Source organism: Bufo gargarizans, chromosome 5 (genome assembly GCF_014858855.1).
Source record: "Bufo gargarizans isolate SCDJY-AF-19 chromosome 5, ASM1485885v1, whole genome shotgun sequence".
NCBI lineage: Eukaryota > Metazoa > Chordata > Amphibia > Anura > Bufonidae > Bufo > Bufo gargarizans.
This window is the reverse complement of record NC_058084.1, coordinates 440,834,978-440,854,277: the sequence shown is the minus strand read 5'-3', so window position 1 is coordinate 440,854,277 and position 19,300 is coordinate 440,834,978. Positions and strand designations below refer to the sequence as shown.

Genomic DNA, 19,300 nt, shown 5'->3' with positions numbered 1-19,300 from the left:
GGCTTATTTGGCGACTGGAGGAATTTTTTCACCTTATCTTTCCATCCACACAGTCATACTGGGGCTTGTTTTTTATCCAGGTTGAGTTTCAATGGTATTGATTAAGTTTCTTTGGAGGGAGAATGGAAAAAACCTGCAATTCCCATTTTTACAGTTTAAATGTTGGCACTATTCTCTGGGCAACATAAATAATAATATTTGCTTTTTTGTTTACTACTGGAATATCCAGTTCAGTTCTGGGTACCAGTCCAGAGAAAGGATGCTCTGGAGCAGCAGAGAGTACAAAGGAGAGTGACTAAACTAATAAGGGGCATGGAGGGTCTTAGTTATGAAGAAAGATTATGTCACTAGCTTACCTGCCCGGGCTCCAGTAATGCCCTTTTGTGTTGCAGCGTGGCCAGTGTGAGACACTATGCTGGGTCGCGCCCCCTGTGACGCACTGTCTAAGCCACGTCCCCATTTGGTTCTGATCCAGGGGCTCGGCGCTCTATTTAAATCCCCTGCTGGCAATGCAACCTTTCCAGTTATAGGTTTTACTACCTTGCTGTGCCCCCGGTACCATTCTGTGTGTATTGACTTGCTATTTGTTTTGACCTCAGCTTGCCTCTTGACCACTCTGTCTTGTGATTTGGTACTGTGACTCCCGCCTGGTTCTGACTTTGGCTTGGCTTTTCTGACTACCCTCTGTCTTCTGAATTGGTACTGTATTGTCCGACCGGTTCCGACCCATTCCCGTGCGACAGCGTGTTTGTGTTTTGTCGCCTGTGTGTGTGTTTGTGTTTGTCTTATAACTATAGAAAGTCAAATGGCAGCGCTCACCTGAGTATCGTATCAGAGGCACGGATGTGGCCAGGACAAAGTCAATATAAACTGTGTAAAAAGTGGAAGGCTCCAGCATTCTGATAAAACAATATCCTTTTTTCGATGCGGAAAAATCTATACAAAACAAGACAGATGCAAAATTGCAGGCATTTCAGATCTCAAGTTAACAATCCTTAGTCATGGTATGAGTAAGGATCATTAACTTGAGATCCGAAACGCGGCGATTTTGCATCTGTCTTGTTTTGTATGGATTTTACCGCATCGAATAAAGGATATTATTTTATCAGAAGCTGGACCCTTCCACTTTTTACACGTGTGTTTGTCTTGCACTTAGCAGAACAGGGAACGTCAACCAGTTGCGGACTTGCCACTTAGGGCTTGCACTGCAAATAGGCAGAGTAAGCAGATTGGGTTCTAGTCAGGGCTCACTGTCTGTGTGTTTTCTGCCTACTGAGCTGACAGATTAAAATAATTTAAATGTATTAAGTCTTGAGAAGAGGAGACACTATACAAATTTATAAATGGGCTGTACAAAAAATATGGCGAAAAGATGTTTAATGTAAAATCCCCTCAAAAAACAAGGGCGAACTGCCTCCGTCTGGAGAAGAAAAAGTTCAGTCTCCCGAGGCGTCAAGGCTATTTTTACTGTAAGAACTGTAAATCTGTGGAATAGTCACATCCGGAGGTGGTCACAACAGGAACAGTGGACTGTTTTAAAAAGAGCTTAGATGAATTCTAAAAAGTAAAAGACATTAATGCTTATAAAAATGTTTAGAAATCTTGGTCTAACTCCCCATTTTCTAAAATTCGCATCCCCTCCTATCCCTTGGTTGAACTTGATGGACTTGAGTCTTTTTTCAACCATATTAACTATGTAACTTTTGCACAATAGCACATTTATTTAAAACAGATACAAAAAGACATAATAATTATACTTTTTTTTTTAGCAATGTTCCAAATGTTAGTGTGGCGGGATGTACTGTAATAATAAATCTATTGGGGGTCACTTACTAACACTAAATTGGTGTAAAAAAAGTCCCCTTTTTGTGGCACTACATTTTTATGCCATCCTCATCAGTGATGGCCAGTTCAAAGTGTTCACCAGCGAACACATGCGGGCTACCATCTTGATTCACAAGTCCGGCGATGCACAGGTAAGCCCTTTCCTGTGCCTGTGCCGGGAGCCGGTCTGAAATCACATGCGGTCACCGGGAGCAGGCAGTTCCGAGAACAGACGCCGGGGGCCTTCATTGGGCTCTTCTCGGAACTGCCTGCTCCCGGTGACCGCATTTGATTTCAGACCGGCTCTCGGCACAGGCACAGGTAAGGACTTACCTGTGCATCGCCGGACTTGTGAGTTAAGATGGCAGCTCACATGTTTTCGCTGGCGAACACTGCGAACTGGCCATCACTGATCCTCATCACTGAGGAGTATTAGGGGCCAAATTCACTAGCATTTATACATGGAAACAGGCGTAAATAATGTCAGAAATCTATTCCAGTCAGGGATTGGAGTATATTTCACCCCAGGCGCATGGAGGATGCCCCTAATTTTTTGGGATGCCTGTGCCTCTTCATTAATTAGGCCAATCCTCCAGCAGCGCAGGATCAATCAAGTGCTGGCATAGAACACTTTGATAAATGACCCCCATTCTATTTCCTTACTTTCAAAGAGTAACAAGATAAGACGAGAACATAAACATTACATAAAACAAATTCCTATACTTTACCAATCCTTAAAGGCTATGTACACCTTTGGGGGCAATCTTTTATTATTGCATTGCACTCATTTTGAGCTGAAATCCTTTTTTTTATTGGTCTTTATTACAAATATTAAACCCTTTTCTCTGTACAGAGCTGAGATGCTCTAATAGAGCATGTGGTTTAGGGTACTTTCACACTAGCGGCACAGACCTCTGGCAGGCTGTTTCGGTAGGTGAACAGCCTGTCGGATCCGTTCTGCCGCTAGTGAACGCGTGCCCCCGGACTGCCGGAGCAGACTGATTGACTATAATGGGGGCAGGGGCGGAGTTCCGGCTGCAGCACGGTAGCGCATGCAGAGAGGCCGCCAAAATAAAAGTTACTACATGTAGTCCGGGGGCACGCGTTCACTAGCAGCAGGACGGATTCGACAGGCTGTTCATCCGCCGGAGGTCCCTGCCGGAGGTCCCTGCCGTTGAATGTGTGAATCTAGCCTCAAATTAGTAATTTAGAGATAAGGGTTATTAGAGCACAAAGTGAAAGTAAAAAGTACGATTCACGCAGCTAGACAAACAGTTAACCCTTTGTGACAGAATGGTTCAATATTTTTTATAAATTGAAACCAATAGAAAAAATTATTTTTATTCCAAAATGAGTAAAATGCAATCATAAAAAATTAATTGCCTCCAAAGGTGTCCATGACCTTTAAAAATATCTAGCTGGCCTACTACTTTCTCTCATATTTTGAGCTGTGATCAATAAAAGGGCTAAGGAATTTTGGATGGAGCTGTAGATATAGAGTTAAAGGTATCAAAATACTGGAATTTAGCATTTTGGCAGAAAAATCTTTTAAAGGGGTTTTAGCATAACAACAACTTATGTGTCTGATCGGCGGGGGTCGGACTGCTGGGGCCCTACTGCTTCATTTAACTCTATTGGGCTGCGGGTGATAGCTGAGCACTTCCAGCAGTTCCATAGAGCTGAATGGACCGGTGGACATGCAGGCATGTGCGCCACTCCATTCAAATAGGCGAACAAGTTGCCCCATTCTCGTGACTGTCGGGACCCCAGTGGTTGGAGCCCCACTGATCAGACACTTATCTTCTATCCTAGGATAGGGGATAAGTTGTTATAATACGAAAACCCCCAAAGGAAAACCGATAGCGTGGGAGGATTTGCTCGTCTTTAAATATCTGCTGATTATGAGGAAATGTGTCATCAGAAAAGTAGCTGTTTAAAATATATAATATAATAATATAATAAATGTTATGTTAAGCATATTTTTAAGATTTTTTATTTATTTTTTAACTTTCCATGCCACTATATATTAAAAACACTCTGATCCCCATCCAGTATAATAATAGGCTTACGATGACCGCTAGCACCTATATATAGATAGCACACGATCCGCCATTGACAGCGGGTGATAGTCACAGCTCACCTCCTCCCCCTCCCTGCACAGTGACTTCTGCACATGTCACAGAGCATGCCCACAAAGATGTATGAGTCCCCTCCGGATTATATATTCCTGTGGTCCATGTGGCCACTATAGGGGACATTCACATGGCAGTTTATGCTGCTGGAATTTTGGTGCAGACTTCATGCCAAAATTCCTGCCGTAGCCACATGCATAAAGGGACACGTTCCTTCTTTGCATGGTGTCCGAATAGACAGTGCTGGAAGCCACAGTGGGTGTTTGCTCGCGGTTTAGCTCCATTCAATGGAGCTAAGCCGCGAGCAGATCTGTGGCAATCAAAATGAACAACAGCATCAAAATCCGGCATGTGGACGTACCCATAAAGTAAATCTCTGTGTGGTGTAGCTGCACAGACAAGATGGATTCCCACGAAAGCAGGTACAGAAAATAGAATACAAAATACAATAAAAATATGATAAAAACAGCTTAGAAAAAAGGAATATGTATCAATATCTGGTTGTAATTAGTAAAAAAAAATGGATATTGCTGATTCCTTTTAATCAAAACTTAAGAATTTCCAGTAAGTTAGAGAAATAAATAAAAAAAAATTTGTGTAAGAGCCTGGCCTGATGTTTTTTTGTTTCTTGCAGGTAAGTTATAAGAAGAAAAATGCACAGGAGATCCACAAATACACTGAAGTGATGAACAGACCAGACATACGGAAGGCTACAGAGATCTCCAAGATCATAAGCAATGTAATCTATCTATCTATCTATTTATATCATATCTATCTATTATCTATCTATCCCTTATCTATCTATCTATCTATCTATCTATTTAATATATATCTATCTATCTCTCTATCATATATCTATCTTTCTTTATATATATCTATCTATCTATATATCTATCTCATATCTATCTCATATCTATCTCCTATCTATCTATCTATCTATCTATCTATCTATCTATCTACTTTAGGGATTGGAGTAGTTTTGTTCACATCTGTATTGACTTTTCCATTATTCTGTTCAGTCAGAGAAATGGAAAAATCTAAAAATTCACTTTGTTTAAATGGGTGATTTTGAGCATCAGTTATGCAGTTGGTGTCCGCTCCTTTAGGTTTCTGCAATTTTTTGCATAGGAAAAAGTCTTCTCTGAGGACTTTTTGTTCTGCCAAAAATAACGGGTACCTGACAGAATAAGGGCTCATGCACACGACCGTTGTTGTTTTGCGTTTTTTTTTTCTTCTCTGATTTAAATCTTCTGTTCCGTTATTGCACAAAACATATCCGTATGGTTTCCGTATTTGATCCATTTTTTGCAAATTGTATATGGAAACAGTGACTTATTAATCACCAAACACCTGAGCAATATGGGCTGGACATAGCATTTCTACAGTATGGATCCGCAAAATACGGATGTGTTCCGTGTGCGTTCCGTATTTTCTGCGGACCCATTGACTTGAATGGAGCCTCGGACCGTGATTTGTGGATAATAATAGTACATGCACTACTTTTTGGAGGAACGGAAAAACGGAATGCACACAGAGTACCTTCCATTGCTTTTGTGGACCTATTGAAGTGAATGGTTCCACATACTGTCCGCAAAAAGAACGGAAGCAGAAAGAAAATACATTCGTGTGCATGAGCCCTAAAGCTTTCATTTTTTTTTTACATTATAGTCATATGTTATGGATGACGGATAGAAACAGAAGGTGTTCCTTTTCTATCCATCGTTGAATCTGCTTAATGCATTGCTTTTATAGCTTTCTTTGCTCTTTTTATTTTTCTGTTCCTCTAATGCAGATGTGAACAAGCCCCTTGCAGGATTCCCTTAAGGCAGGCATGTCCAAACTGCGGCCCTCCAGCTGTTGCAAAACTACAACTCCCAGCATGCTCTAATAGCTGTAAGCTATCCAGGCATGCTGGGAGTTGTAGTTTTGGAACAGCTGGAGGGCCGCAGTTTGGACATGCCTGCCTTAGGGCTCATGCACACGAACATAATATTTTTTCCCTCATCCGCATTTTGTGTGGGTTGGATGTGGACCCATTCACTTCAGTGGGGCCAAAAAAAGTTGCGGACAGCACACTGTGGGCTGTCCACCTCCGTATGTCCGTTCCGTTTTACGGACGAGGATAGGGTTGTTCTGTAGAGGCCAGGACTTTCCGTTCCACAAAATGCGGATCTGCAGTTTGCAGACCGCTAAACAGACTATGGTTGTGTGCATGAGCCCTTAGAGGGAGAGGGAATCGCTGTTTATGATTTGAAATTTGACTGGATTTATGGTTGATACAATTGTATCACAAGAGGCTTGTTGCCCAGCAACAATAATGTGTAACAATTGACAGTGCTGGCTAATAATACAACATATGTTCAGATATTAATAATGGTCATATGAGATTGGCAAATCATTTCAATCTTCATCTATCTTCATTTTTCTGATACAGAGCTAAAAATTTCCTACTTCCCTTCACATAGCCAAATAGTTACCGTGAAGGGGTTATTTTTTTTTATTCCCAGGGAAGTAGACAGACTTATAAAAGAAATGATAACGTTTAGCATCTGATGAAGGTCCCTCCATTTTTGTAGTCTTTATTTTGTAATTCTGTCTGCTCTGCTGAGATTTTTTAAAATTCAAAGACAAGCCCTTTAAATGAAAAAAAAAAAAAAAAAAAAAAAGCCTGCTCATCATATTTTGGGGGTTGTCTCATGAGGGTAATCCCTTTTTAAAATGAAGGCTGCTGTAACCCTTGCCAGTCAACTGTTATCCCTGGGGGAGCTGTGACCAGACACACAGTTGCCCCTATGGCACTACATGCCAGGCATTTTAAAGAATGACCGTTCTGGGAACCCTCTTTATGATGTCCATGGGCTGTAATAGGACATTTAATGAGGAGTTGTCATGGTCAGACAGGCCTTATTATAACGTCATTCAGCATGAAAAACGGACTTTCTGTTACAATAATTCTCCTGCCGTGAGATATTATCTTTACTTCATTATAATGGTGCCCCCTGGTGTTTATATCTGTATGGTCATGTGCAAATCCACCTACTTAGGTGGTTGCACATGCTCAGTTCAATCCTTCCAGTTATTGTTAGAATCTGTGACAGCTGCAGCAGAAAGGACATGAAACCTGAGCTGTTATATGGAGAGAGCTGCATGATAAAGGACATGCCCCTTGAGCTGTGATAGAAAGGACACACCCCCTTAGAAAGGACATGTCTACTGAGCTGCTGCAGAAAAGGCACACCCCAGAGACAGGACACGCCCCCTGAGCTGTCAGCTTGAAATAAATGTAGCAGTTAGCAATTAGAGCAATACATGGGGAGATCTCTGGTTTCATGTGAGGTAAAGGGCTGGTTCTAGTTTTGTTAGGAAAGATTGTCATTTACTATATGATTTTTTTTTATTTTTTTTATTTTTTATTAATGAGAGCTATATAAGTCTGTTGTAAGCTCTCTACTAGCGGAAGCTGTAGGCAGCAAGAATATTATCACGTATCTCGAGTAGTAACATTGTGGGAGTTGGAGCTCTGTAGGCAAGTCTGGTATACATTCGTAGATGAAATGTTTTTGTGCCCCTTTTCTGACATATTTTCTGAAACATTTGGGGTCATTTATTTAGATTTTTTTTTTAAACGCTGGTCTTAATTCCCCTCTGCTAGGGCTTAATGCTCCCCGGATGGACCCCAACAGCCTTAAATCTACCCCAGCTCTCTTTCCATCGTAGATTTAGATAATTTTCTATGCAAAAAACTTACATAGAAAATGCTAAATGAGACCGGTCTGCCTCTTCCCCGCCCGCCCCATGTCTTTTTTTTTTTTTTTTTTCTTTTAGAACTGGCGTACATGGTGTGGAAGGGGAAGAAGTCGCAGATTTTTCAGCAAATCACCTTTGCGATAAAATGTGCACCAAATATACACCAAAGCGTGGCGTCACTTTGGTCATAAATGACCCCCATTGTGTCTTTACATCTGTAGGACACCTTTATTAACCATGTGCACTATGAAATTAGAGCCATTTGCAAATTACAACTTTTTGAAAATGTCACAAAATTTTTAGGCAGTATCGCTCCAGTGGGTGGTTGGTGTAAGAATGGACATAGTTAAAGATTTAAAACATAATGCGACATATGTCACAAAAAACTGCCCCCCTGTCAAAGCTGACATCAAAAATACCAGACATGAAAAATTCATCCCTTTGTCTTTGCTACCAGTTTTTAGAAATTGTTCGAGCCACGTTGGCCCACACTTACTACCGTGAATGCACCTAGAAATTGTCGTAAATTGTTGAAAAGGGGTGTGGTCTAAGATGCAACATTTTGGGTCAAAATTCTACACAGCGTTTGTGATAAGTTACCCCATAAGTTTACTGTGTCTTCAAAATTAGTAAATCTGACCCATTGTCTATGAAAATTTGGACAAATGGTGCTCAGTTGTTGGTTCTAAGTGAATCTTTACGAGAAGAAATTAGAACATGTTTTCTGTCGCTTATAAAACTGTATGTCCGGTATAGTGTTGGTTTCCTTCTGAAGATTTGCTACAACCTATTGAAATGCTCCACATCTGTCCCGTATTTGATATAGGTGGATTATAAAAAAGCCAAAGGTGACCTGAGTAAAGAATCCATGGTCTTGGGAAGACCAGATTTCGAACATGCAAAAGAAATGTCAAAGATCACCAGTCAGGTAAATCCTCCACATTATGTAACTAGGTCGTGGGGTTCAGAGTTGCAAATAGTTTATTAAAAAAGTTGGTGGCAGGTCAGCAGGTTGGCCGCCTTAAGGCTCTGTCCACATGTCTGCTTTCTGTTGCTTTTTGATGGCAAGACTAGCGTAGGCTGCTGACCGGATGGTGATCTTATGGATCCTATTAGGTCAATGAGATCCATCTGGATTTGTTAGAATTTCCATAGAGGTAGATTGTAAGGCTACTTTCACACTTGCGGCAGAGTGATCCGGCAAGCAGTTCCGTCGCCGGAACTGCCTGCTGGATCCGGCAATCTGCATGCAAACGGACAGCATTTGTGGAGGGATCTGGATGCAGATCCGTCTCACAAATGTATTGCAAGAACGGATCCATTTCTATATTTTTTCACATTTTTACTGGTCTGCAGAATTCTGGTATTTTTAATGCCAAATCCGGCACTAATACATTTCAATGTAAATTAATGGTGGATCCAGCATTCCGGCAACTGATCCAGAATTTTGGACGGAGATAAAACCGCAGCACGCTGCGTTATTATCTCCGTCCTGAAAAGGCAAAAAGACTGAGCTGAAGACATCCTGATGCATCCTGAATGGATTGCTCTCCATTCAGAATGCATTAGGATAAAATGGATCAGTTCTTTTCTGGTATTGAGCCCCTAGGACGGAACTCGGCGCCAGAAGAGAAAAACGCTAGTGTGAAAGTACCTTAAACATAATGCCATTTAAAGGGGTATTCCCATCTCAGACAATGACCATTGTCTGATAGGTGCAGATTCCACCGCTGGGACCCGCACCTACAACGAGAACGAAGCGGGAAGCGCTGTGGCTGGAGGACCCCAGATTTTCCGGGGTCCGTCCACCACCAAGTGCTACTCCCATAGAAGTGAATGGGAGCGCACTGCGCATGTGCAGCCCATGATCCAATTCATTTCTATGGGGCAATATTTTCGTCAGCCCCATAGAAATGAATGGAGGGCTGCTGCGCATGCGCAGTGCACCCTCCGTTTATTTCCCCGCTCTGTTCTCGTTGTAGGTGCAGGTCCCAGCGGTGGGACCCGCACCTATCAGACAATGGGGGCATATCCTAGCGATATGCCCCCATTGTCTGAGATGGGAAAACCCCTGGGGTAAGGTCATTTACAGAATCCACACAAATGTTTTTCTTTCAGGTGAAATACAAGGAACATTTCAAGGAAATGAAGGGTAAGAACCATTGCTACAACCCCCTGGACAGCGCTGTCTTCAGGAGTGCCCAAGCTGCAACAGACTTGGCGAGTGATGTACGTATGCTGATTTATGTATAATATATATGTATGCAGGTGGTATATGTATGTATTTTTTTTAGATGAGTGAATCGAAGTTGATGAAGTGGAATTTGATCTGAATTTCAGGAAAAATTTGATTCGCACCAAATCCGAATTTCCTCACGCTTCATGGTAACGAATCAATTTTTTTTCATAAAATGGCTGCTGCACATGTAAGGACATGGAGCAAAGAACTCTGGGAACGAGGGATCACCCATAATGCCATGCATGCAGCCAATCAGCAGCCAGCCAGCCCTGTGATGTCACAGCCCTATAAATAGCCTCAGCCATCTTGGATTCAGCCATCTTCCAGTGTACTTAGTGCAGGGAGAGACGTCAGCAGGCACTAGGGACAGTGGTAGAATTTTTTTTTAAACTTTTATTTTGCTGTATGTATAGAAGTTCAGGGAAAGGAAAGGGAGGAATCATTTCACAGTATTGAAGCAGAACAGGGTTCAGTAGGGGAGTTTACAGCCTGGGTTATAGGAACAATCCTATTACACCTTGCTGCACTGACTGGGGATCCAAATTGCCATTATACAGCTCTGTAATTCCAGCAAACCGTTCTTGTTATTGGGGTGCAAGTGCTGTTTGATACAGCCATTAACAGTGTTTATTACAAGAGAATATTTATATGTCTTATTTGTCCTTGTGCGGTGCAGTTATTTGTTTTGAAGCATTTTTAAAGCATTGGGCCACTCTGTGGTCTCCTCATGCTGCTTCCACCTCACCACTATGTCATAGGGCCACTCTGTGGACTTCTCATGCTGTTCCCACCCTCCCCACTTCATGACTGGGCCACTATTTTGCCTTTCGGCCTGGCTGACATCATCATTTATTTGACCCTTATTCTGATATGTCAGAAGGAAGGAAAAATGAGACGCACAACGGATCCTGTCTATGTCACAGCTGTGAGGCCTGCATGACATGGTCCCTATTTTGCATCAGAATTGGCTTATGATTTGGTAGCCAAAAGCAGGAGTGGGTACAAAACACAGAAGACATGCAAATATTCTATTCATGTGTCATCTCTGTTTTGGATCCACTCCTGTTTTTTTGGCTTTAGCAATACTGATGGATTGCTGACCAAATGCTGACTGAGTGAAGGCGGATGCTCCACAGACAGAATCCGTTTTTTGGGGGTTATTGTCCTGACGGATCAGAGGAACGGCAAAATAATCAGTGACGTCAACACAAACTTACTGCTGACACCCTCTCCACTCTGTCGGGGGGCTCTACTTGTATATGCGTTTAATAGAACAGGTTCTGTAGACATCTATGTGGAATCGGCTGACGACGGTGTAAAAGGAGTGCGCTCTTTCATGCTATAGTAGGATGTTGGGCCTCTGCACGGTTCCTTATACCTGGAGCTTACATCGATCTGTAAGGCTGAGTTCACACTTGTTATTTGGTCAGTTTTGGCCCCGTGACCATCCAAAGGAGTGAAGTGTGCAATGATTCTAAGAGTGACTCCTGTCATCTGCATGTCATACTGACTCACATTATTATTTCACTACCACAGCAGACTCCCTATGTGTGTAACTGCAAGGCACAGTGTTCTACACCATTATACAGGCTCTCTGCAGCCAGGAAATAGCTGTTTTTAACGCAATTTGTCACAAATAAATTCGGATCAAACCAAATTTTTTCGGAAAATTCAGCAAACCGGACGAATTGAATTTTTTAAAAATTCGCTCATCTCTAGTATTTATGTATGTGTTGTATGTATGTATTATATGTATGCATGTATGTATTTCTGTATGATATATATAAAATGGGGATTCGCTCTGGTAGACAGAGTATGCGGACGCAGTACAGAGGCAAATTACCAGTTCTTAAATCAAACGTCTGTGTTTATTCACATATAAGACAAAAACAAAACGTCACTTTGCAGTCTTGGTGTTAGTTCACACACAATGGAAAGTCCACATAGCAAAAATCACTTTGTTGGCAGTTCTACCTCCAGCAGTCCATAGCAGGCTTTTAGGGGGCCTGCTTCCCCTACACACGGGTCTCAGCCCTCCAGCACGGCACAAGCCTCAGATCCCAGCACAGAGACCTTGCTGCTCAGCCCAGCTGCCTCTTTTAAGGACAGCCAGGTGCTGCCAAAACCCGGACTGGCAATTAAAATCCAGTCCGGTATTTGACCCCTCCTGGCTGCAAATAAGCTCAGCAGCACACGCTGGGAGGAAAATACCTGTTTTCCCAAACCATACCCCTCACTGTGTCACTATATTTATATGTACACAGTGGATATAAAAAGTCTACACACCCCTGTTAAAATGTCAGGTTTCTGTGATGTAAAAAAATGAGACAAAGATAAATCATTTCAGAACTTTTTCTACCTTTTAATGTCACCTATAAACTGTATAATTCAATTGAAAAACAAACGGAAATCTTTTAGGTGGAGGGAAGAAAACAAAAAAAACAAAAAAATTATGTGGTTGCATAGAGCCAGAAGCAATGCAGTGTATGGAGCTGGCGGCAGACAGCTCTATACATGGTGTAGTGGCCGTGTCGGTGTACTGCAGCTCAGCTACTATGCATGTGAATGGGAGCTGAGTTTCAGTATGCTGAAAACTACAGAGTGTATGGAGCCTTCAAATTCAGCTCCGTTAGTTTCTAATGCTGTGGACTCTTGAAACAGCTGATTGGTGGGGGGACCATGGAATAGAGTCAATATCAGTAATCATAGGTCGTAGAACCTTGTCAGACGCTCTAAGATAAATATCTCCTCCTCACACAACCACGTTGAAATCCCCGGCAAGCAGTGGTGGTGTCTGAGGACAAGGTAGTAGTAGAGAGGTGAAGATATCACTATTCTCTCCATTTGGGCCGTATATATTATATAAAACTGACATGTCTTGCCAGAGTGCCCACCAGAGCGTGCAGACCTTCCCCTTGGTATCTTCTGTGTGGGCTTTCAAGTTGTATTCTAAGTGGTTAGAATGTTTGGTCTGCACCAGTGATGGCCAGTTCGCAGTGTTCGCCAACGAACACATGCGAGCTGCCATCTTAACTCACAAGTCCGGCGATGCACAGGTAAGTCCTTACTTGTGCCTGTGCCGGGAGCCGGTCTGAAACACATGCAGTCACCGGGAGCAGGCAGTTCTGAGAACAGCCGCCGGGGGCCTTCATCGGGCTGTTCTCGGAACTGCCTGCTCCCGGTGACCGCATTTGTTTCAGACCGGCTCCCGGCACAGGGTAAGGACTTACCTGTGCATCACCGGACTTGTACTGCGAACTGGCCATCACTGGTCTGTACCCGATCAACATTTTTTGAGGATTGTATGCGGACCCATTCATTTCAATGCGACCGCAAAAGATGCGGACAGCACACTGTCCTTTCTGTGGCCAGGCCAAAAAGATATAACATGCCCTATTCTTGTACGTTTTGCGGAGAAGTACAGTAGAGGACTTTTCTATTGAAGTGTAAAAGAAGATAGGAGCATGCACATGGCTGGCATCTGTGTTTTTCGGATCCGCAGATTGTGAACCGAAAAATGGATACAGTCGTGTGAGTGTGCCCTAAATGGAATCAGAACCCCAGCCTTCCTGTTAGCAGCAGCAGAGCCTATCACCTCTCACACCCAAAAGGTTCTCATCCTGTGGAAATCGGTGCTCTCAAGATAGATCTCCTGTAGAATAGCTACGTCTGTTGGCAATGGCGGAGTACTAGGGCTCCTTTCTGGGGAGAGAGCGTACTTTCATGATAAGAGGGTTGTTGGCAGGGTGGGCTGTTGCTGGGTATGGAGCGGGCAGAGATTAGGTAAATTCAGGTGTGGGCGACTGGTGGGAAACCAGGTGTCAGAAGGTGGTTTGTTGATCCATAAAAAAGAGTGGAAGGCAACACAAAAAATAGGGAATAAGAACATCGTCGAGATAGCATCCATTTGTCAGCAGCATCGCTGTGAGGTTCAGCACTTTTACGGGACTTTACTTTATCTGACATGTGGAGCTACGTCCCAGTGCCATCTACATATCGAAACACTATAAGAAGCTGAATACAGTTATTGCGAAGATAGCAAATATTTTCTCCACTATGTCACCTAGAACTAAGGCAAAGGAAGATGGAGAAAGAGAATAAAGAAGGAAGGGTAGCCAGTTACTCATGTCATTCCAGTTAGATCAAGTTCTCTAAGTAGTAAAGACCTGCTATTGTCCGGTGATTTGTAGAAAGGCAATGCCCGATGTAGGCTCAGTTATTTCTGATGGTGTTTCCCTGGAGACTTGGTTGGCCTTTGGTCTTTCAGGGCCTGTCCCCCAGTAGATCTCGTCGTCTGGGAGTCAAGGCTTTGCGTGGAGTTCTGCTGGTCCACGCCAGGGTCATGTGGCAGTTGAAAATCAGCGATGGCTGCTTCAGCCGATAGGGTAGGTAACCTGGAGGGTCGTTGGGTATTGCCGCTAGGTAGTAATACCATCACTGCTACCTAGGTGGTTCTGTGCACACATGACTAAAGACTTTTTTCTGCGTTTTGTGAGTTTCGCCAAATAATCGGTAAATACAAGAGCCTTGGAATCGTTCAAAGTTACTGGTGTATGTTTTCTCTTGTACACACGTGAAGTGGCTTCCTTGTCAAGTCAAGGTACTTGGCTATAACCTTTCTTGGCTGCATAGACTTGATACCAGTTAGAGATCTCCTGGAGCTTCTTTGGTCTGGCCCAGTGCAGTGTGCATACCCGACAGGGGGCCTTAAGGCCCAAAGCCTGCTTTAGGTCCACATAGCATAACTTGTGTAGGGCTGCAAGTCCGGCACCCCAACAAGACGTAGATTACTACAAAATGACCGATTCTTCAGGTTGTCAATCTTTTCTGCCACGTGGGATTGCGAATGAAGTGTGAGTGTGCCCCTGCCAAGTCATCTTCTGTGGCAGCTAAATGTTGCTTGGCTTCCCGACAGTAGTAGCGTGGACAGTTAACTCATTTTGCAGAGTTTGCAAGTTTGTGGAATGATGGTGGTCAGGGTGGACTAGATGTTGGAGGTAATTCTCTTGGCTACCCAGATGGCCAGCTTTTTGTAGTCAATCCACAGGTGTTGCATGCTTGATTTGTTATCTCCCTTGTCGTTAGAGTGAAGGGACAGCGATGCTTGTTCCTCCCTGTTTAGAGAAGGGCACCAAGGCACCATCTTGTCCTGTCGCGTGGTATGGGATATAGCTGGGAAAAGTAGCCTGAGAGTCCTCCTCTGAAGAAGTGTGATCATTCGCAACACTGAAGTCAGTGTCTCCACAAAGAGAGAAAGAGTGTTGCGTAGCTGTGGGAAAAGTTTAGTAAGATGCAGAGCATAGCGCAGGAGAAGCTCCTATCTCCCAGTGTCTACATGGCAGTGCCAAAATTGGAAGTCCCCCTAGTGATCTCTGTAAGCTGCCAGAATCGTATGATATATAGAAATATGACTAAGCAGGGGATTTGTAGTTCTGTGCCAGAGAAAAAAGTATTGCCTAATGCAGTAAGAACAAGACATTAAAGGGCTTATCCAACAGTTTAAAACTGATTCGTCCTCAGCATCTGATTGGTGAAGGTCCGACACTCAGGACCCCCATAGATCAGCTGTTTGAGAAGGCTCTAGTACTCATGTAAACGCAGAGGCCTTCTCGCTGCTTACTCTAGGCCAGTGACGTCAAGACCATCATCACGTGGCCCAGAAACAGCTCACCTGAATGGAGCTGAGGTGCTTCTAGACCACATGACCGATGGTTGTGACGTAAGCAGTGAGATGGCTGCGGCACCTATAGGAGCACCATGGCCTTCTCAAACAGCTGATCGACAGGGGTCAAACCCTCACCGATCAGATGCTGATGACCTATCCAGAGGATAGGCCATCAGTTTCAAAGAGTCAGATAGCCTATTTGAGTGCAGATGCAGGACAAGAACACGAGCAGTGTCAGCTGCACCTCTAAATAGGACCTCACAGACCAAATCCTGCACCGTCTCAATTAAATGTAAGTGACCCATTTCGAGGGTCCATTTGCGGCACTGAAGTGCACTCTCTGTAGCCTGCAAGGACAATGTCCTGTACTGTATCCAGTGCACTTTATAGTTTCCTACAAGACTGATGACTCATTTTCCATCTAGCACAAAGTGCATCTGTACTAATACGTACCTGTCCTCATGCAAACTTCTTCCTACATAATGGTAACAAATAAACCCAATCATTGCTCTTGAGATCTTGTTCTTTTTTTTATTCTATTTAGTTTATTGGAAAACTGCGGCGCCCCATAAAGAAGTCATTAAAACTCAGGCCCCAGCTACACAATCATATTATAAGTGCATGGAGAATCCATCAGAATACACATACGTTAATTACCACCGCACAGCGTGCAGCATCGGGCCTGCGGTTTCCATGACTCAGTAGGACACTATTGTACTTACAGTTTGACAGGGTTTATCATTGTTTTTAATTTTTTGCGGGCAAAAACGATATTCATCATTGAAAGGAGAAACTCAATGCCTAAAATTAGGCGTAGGCATGGTTACATTAATTTATAATATCTATTCATCTCTCAGACATTATACACTCTGGGGCACTAGTTGATGCTTTTAATGGACTTATTATTACCACTGCATGCATTTTATATCTCATGTCTCTTGATGGCTGTTGCACGGGCCTCTATGTCGCGTCCCAGGTATAGGAAATGCCGAGTGGTGTAGTGTGGCCTAAATGTCTCTTTGTGTCACGTTGCTCCCACCTGGATACCACTGGACCCCAGGCTTTGGCTCCTCAGCAATAAATAGGGGGAATAATTGAGGGATTTGAAGAACTAACTTGAGTCCAGACCTTGAGATGAAGTTCAGTGGCAGCTTTACTTTGAATAAACGTTTCTCCATACAGTTTCAGGCTTTGTCTTGGTTTAGCATTAAACTGGCAGGCAAACTCAACTCTGCTGTATCTTTCTCTCGCTCTGCTGTACTGACAGGCTGGCTGTATAACTCAGCTTCTTCTGTATGCTGCACTTTTTCTCTGTAGTCTGACTCTAGGTTATGCCAGGGGACTTTCCTCCTGGCTCATGAGGCTTCAAGCTTTGGCCTCCATGGCCAACAGAGCTTAAGGTGCTCTGGCTGGTGTGGGCACATCCAGCAGAGACATGCCCCTGCACACCCTTCCCCTGTCTAGGGAAGATCTAAACTGGAACAAACTGGTCCCGACGCTTTCTTTAGGTGCAATGAGCTGGACCGTGGTACGGTTACACGGACGCCAAATTATGCAGTGGGTCAGGATATGGGTATAATAGTCTATGGTTTTGTTCATGACGCCAATTCCAGCGTGCGCAGGGTACTAACACGGGGCCCTTTAAGGTGTTGTAACTCACGTACCAGGCTAGGAATGCCAGAGTGGTGTAATGTCTCTGTATGGTAATGGCAATAGTATCAACGGTGTCTCCTACCTTGGTACGGCTGGACTCCTGGATCCTAGCTCACTTGCAATAAAATGAGTATTGTGCTAGTAGGAGTAATTGAGGGATTTTGTAGCAGTAATTGAGATCCAGACCTTTGGTAAAGTACAAACTTGTCTTTACTAGTTGCAGCTTTCATCCAAAAAAGGTACAGCAATAGTCTTTGGTCCCAGCAGGTATTAGCAATGTGTGGCAGGAATATATCTTCTGCTCCATCATGTGCCTGGAGCTTTTGCAGGAAAAGGACGTCTGCTTAGTAGCTCTGTAATGTGGCAGGAATTTGGCTTCTGCACTGACTATCTTCTGCTATCTGGGGGCTGACTTGCTGAGGAGGATTATGGCCTCTCCTGGGGTCTCTTGTCTCTACTCACAGTTATCTTCACAGGGTATAGTTCTTCCTGGAACTGGAGTGATCTGCAGCTTTCTACTTGGTTTCGTCCAGCTGAGCTGCAAAGGGGTCCATTCTGAACGGCCGTAACATTAAAACTATTCCTACCAATGATGCTGCCACCTGCTGGTAGACCTGAAACATTACAAGGAAAAAATTACATTTAAAATGGTTTTATCTGCAGAGTTGTGAATGACACAATCAAGATCACATTACATGACAATGTTAATGCTCTTAGCAGATTGTAGTGGGGTAAAAGCGTTTAGTAACCCAACTCTGGGGTGTTACATTCCCCCTTACTTTGAATCAAGCAGTCCTCGGCTTGTGCTTGGAATAAGCTCTGGGGGTACCCAAATTAATACAAAGGGCTGCCTGAACTACACATAAGACAAACATATAACGGCTACACGAGGTTCCTGCCCGCATGAGTAGGGTGTCCTATTTAACAGTTTTCCTCTCGGTATAACCAGTCAACCAAGGTCTGCACTAAGCAATCACTGCTGACTGACTTTGAAGTGTTCTGGATCCTTTAAACACCAAAGAAGACATGGAGGTGTCCTTACTCCGTAATCCCACCATGGTGTAATAAAATATTGGCAAATGGAAGGGTGGCTTTATCCTGTATTTCCTTTCCTGCACCAAAGTCTTAAAAATATGGTTTATAGCACGATCACTATGGTGACTATGGGTAGCTAAATGTGGCTCTAAGGATTGAGGCGCCATACCTTAGGCAAAGGCTCAGAAGGGGAGGTATTTAGCATCTCCATGCACTTCTAGCAATGTGACAGGAGGAGGGTATAATAATCCCTTGGAACTCCTGGAAGAAACACCTCAGGATGGGAGCAATCCTGAACAAATAACAAGCTGGAAGAAGGGGCCAAAAACTCCTGTAACCATTCCCGAAGCAGTGGGGTTACCCGTGGAGTTACTGGACCTGCCAGGACTTACCACTTGGTCCTACTTGTGCACTATGAGTAGGCCATTAGTGTTAAGCGTCTGCAGAGGTAGTCCATGTAAAGAGAACAGAGCTATAAGGCAAGACACACAAAAGTAAGGTGCTCTGGCTAAAGGCAAAAGTTAGTGCAGTTTCACAAATAGTGCATAAATTCACATTGCGGCATCTGTAAAAGAGTCCATACAATTGGCACAAGTGCTTGAACGTTACACAACCTGTAAACTGGAAAAATATGTGCAATAATATAGCAATGGAAATCACAAAGAGCTCAGGTATACGTTTGAGTCTTTTCTTTGGGTGCAAGCTTTTTACGTTGCAATAAACATTTTTGAAAATAGTGCAAATTTTATTAATGCGAGAGTATGCTCAAATATAGCTCGAGTCCTTTGACTTACAGTGCTTGACGTTGAATCCTCTGGATACTTTAAAAAGTCAATTGTAATCCGCAGGAATAAGAAAAGTTAATTGTAATCCAAGGGAAATATAAAATGTCATAAAAGCAGCATATTTGTAGAACCGTAGTTCCATAAGGTTATCATGTAACCTGAGAAAGGGGGTAAAACGATGAGAACTTGGATGCAAGGGGTTAGATGATGATGGGGGGAG

General features: G+C 43.3%; 1 protein-coding gene across 1 annotated transcript in view; it reads left to right on the top strand.

Annotated features, from left to right (window-relative positions):
* Window positions 1–9,956, top strand: part of LOC122939501 (nebulette-like) — a 64,589-nt gene extending 54,633 nt beyond the window's left edge. Inside the window, exons 8-10 of the mRNA XM_044295570.1 lie at window positions 4,591–4,695; window positions 8,530–8,631; window positions 9,822–9,956. Of these exons, the coding sequence (XP_044151505.1) occupies window positions 4,591–4,695; window positions 8,530–8,631; window positions 9,822–9,956 (342 nt within the window). The remainder of the gene's footprint in view (window positions 1–4,590; window positions 4,696–8,529; window positions 8,632–9,821) is intronic.
* The last annotated feature ends 9,344 nt before the right edge of the window (window positions 9,957–19,300 follow it).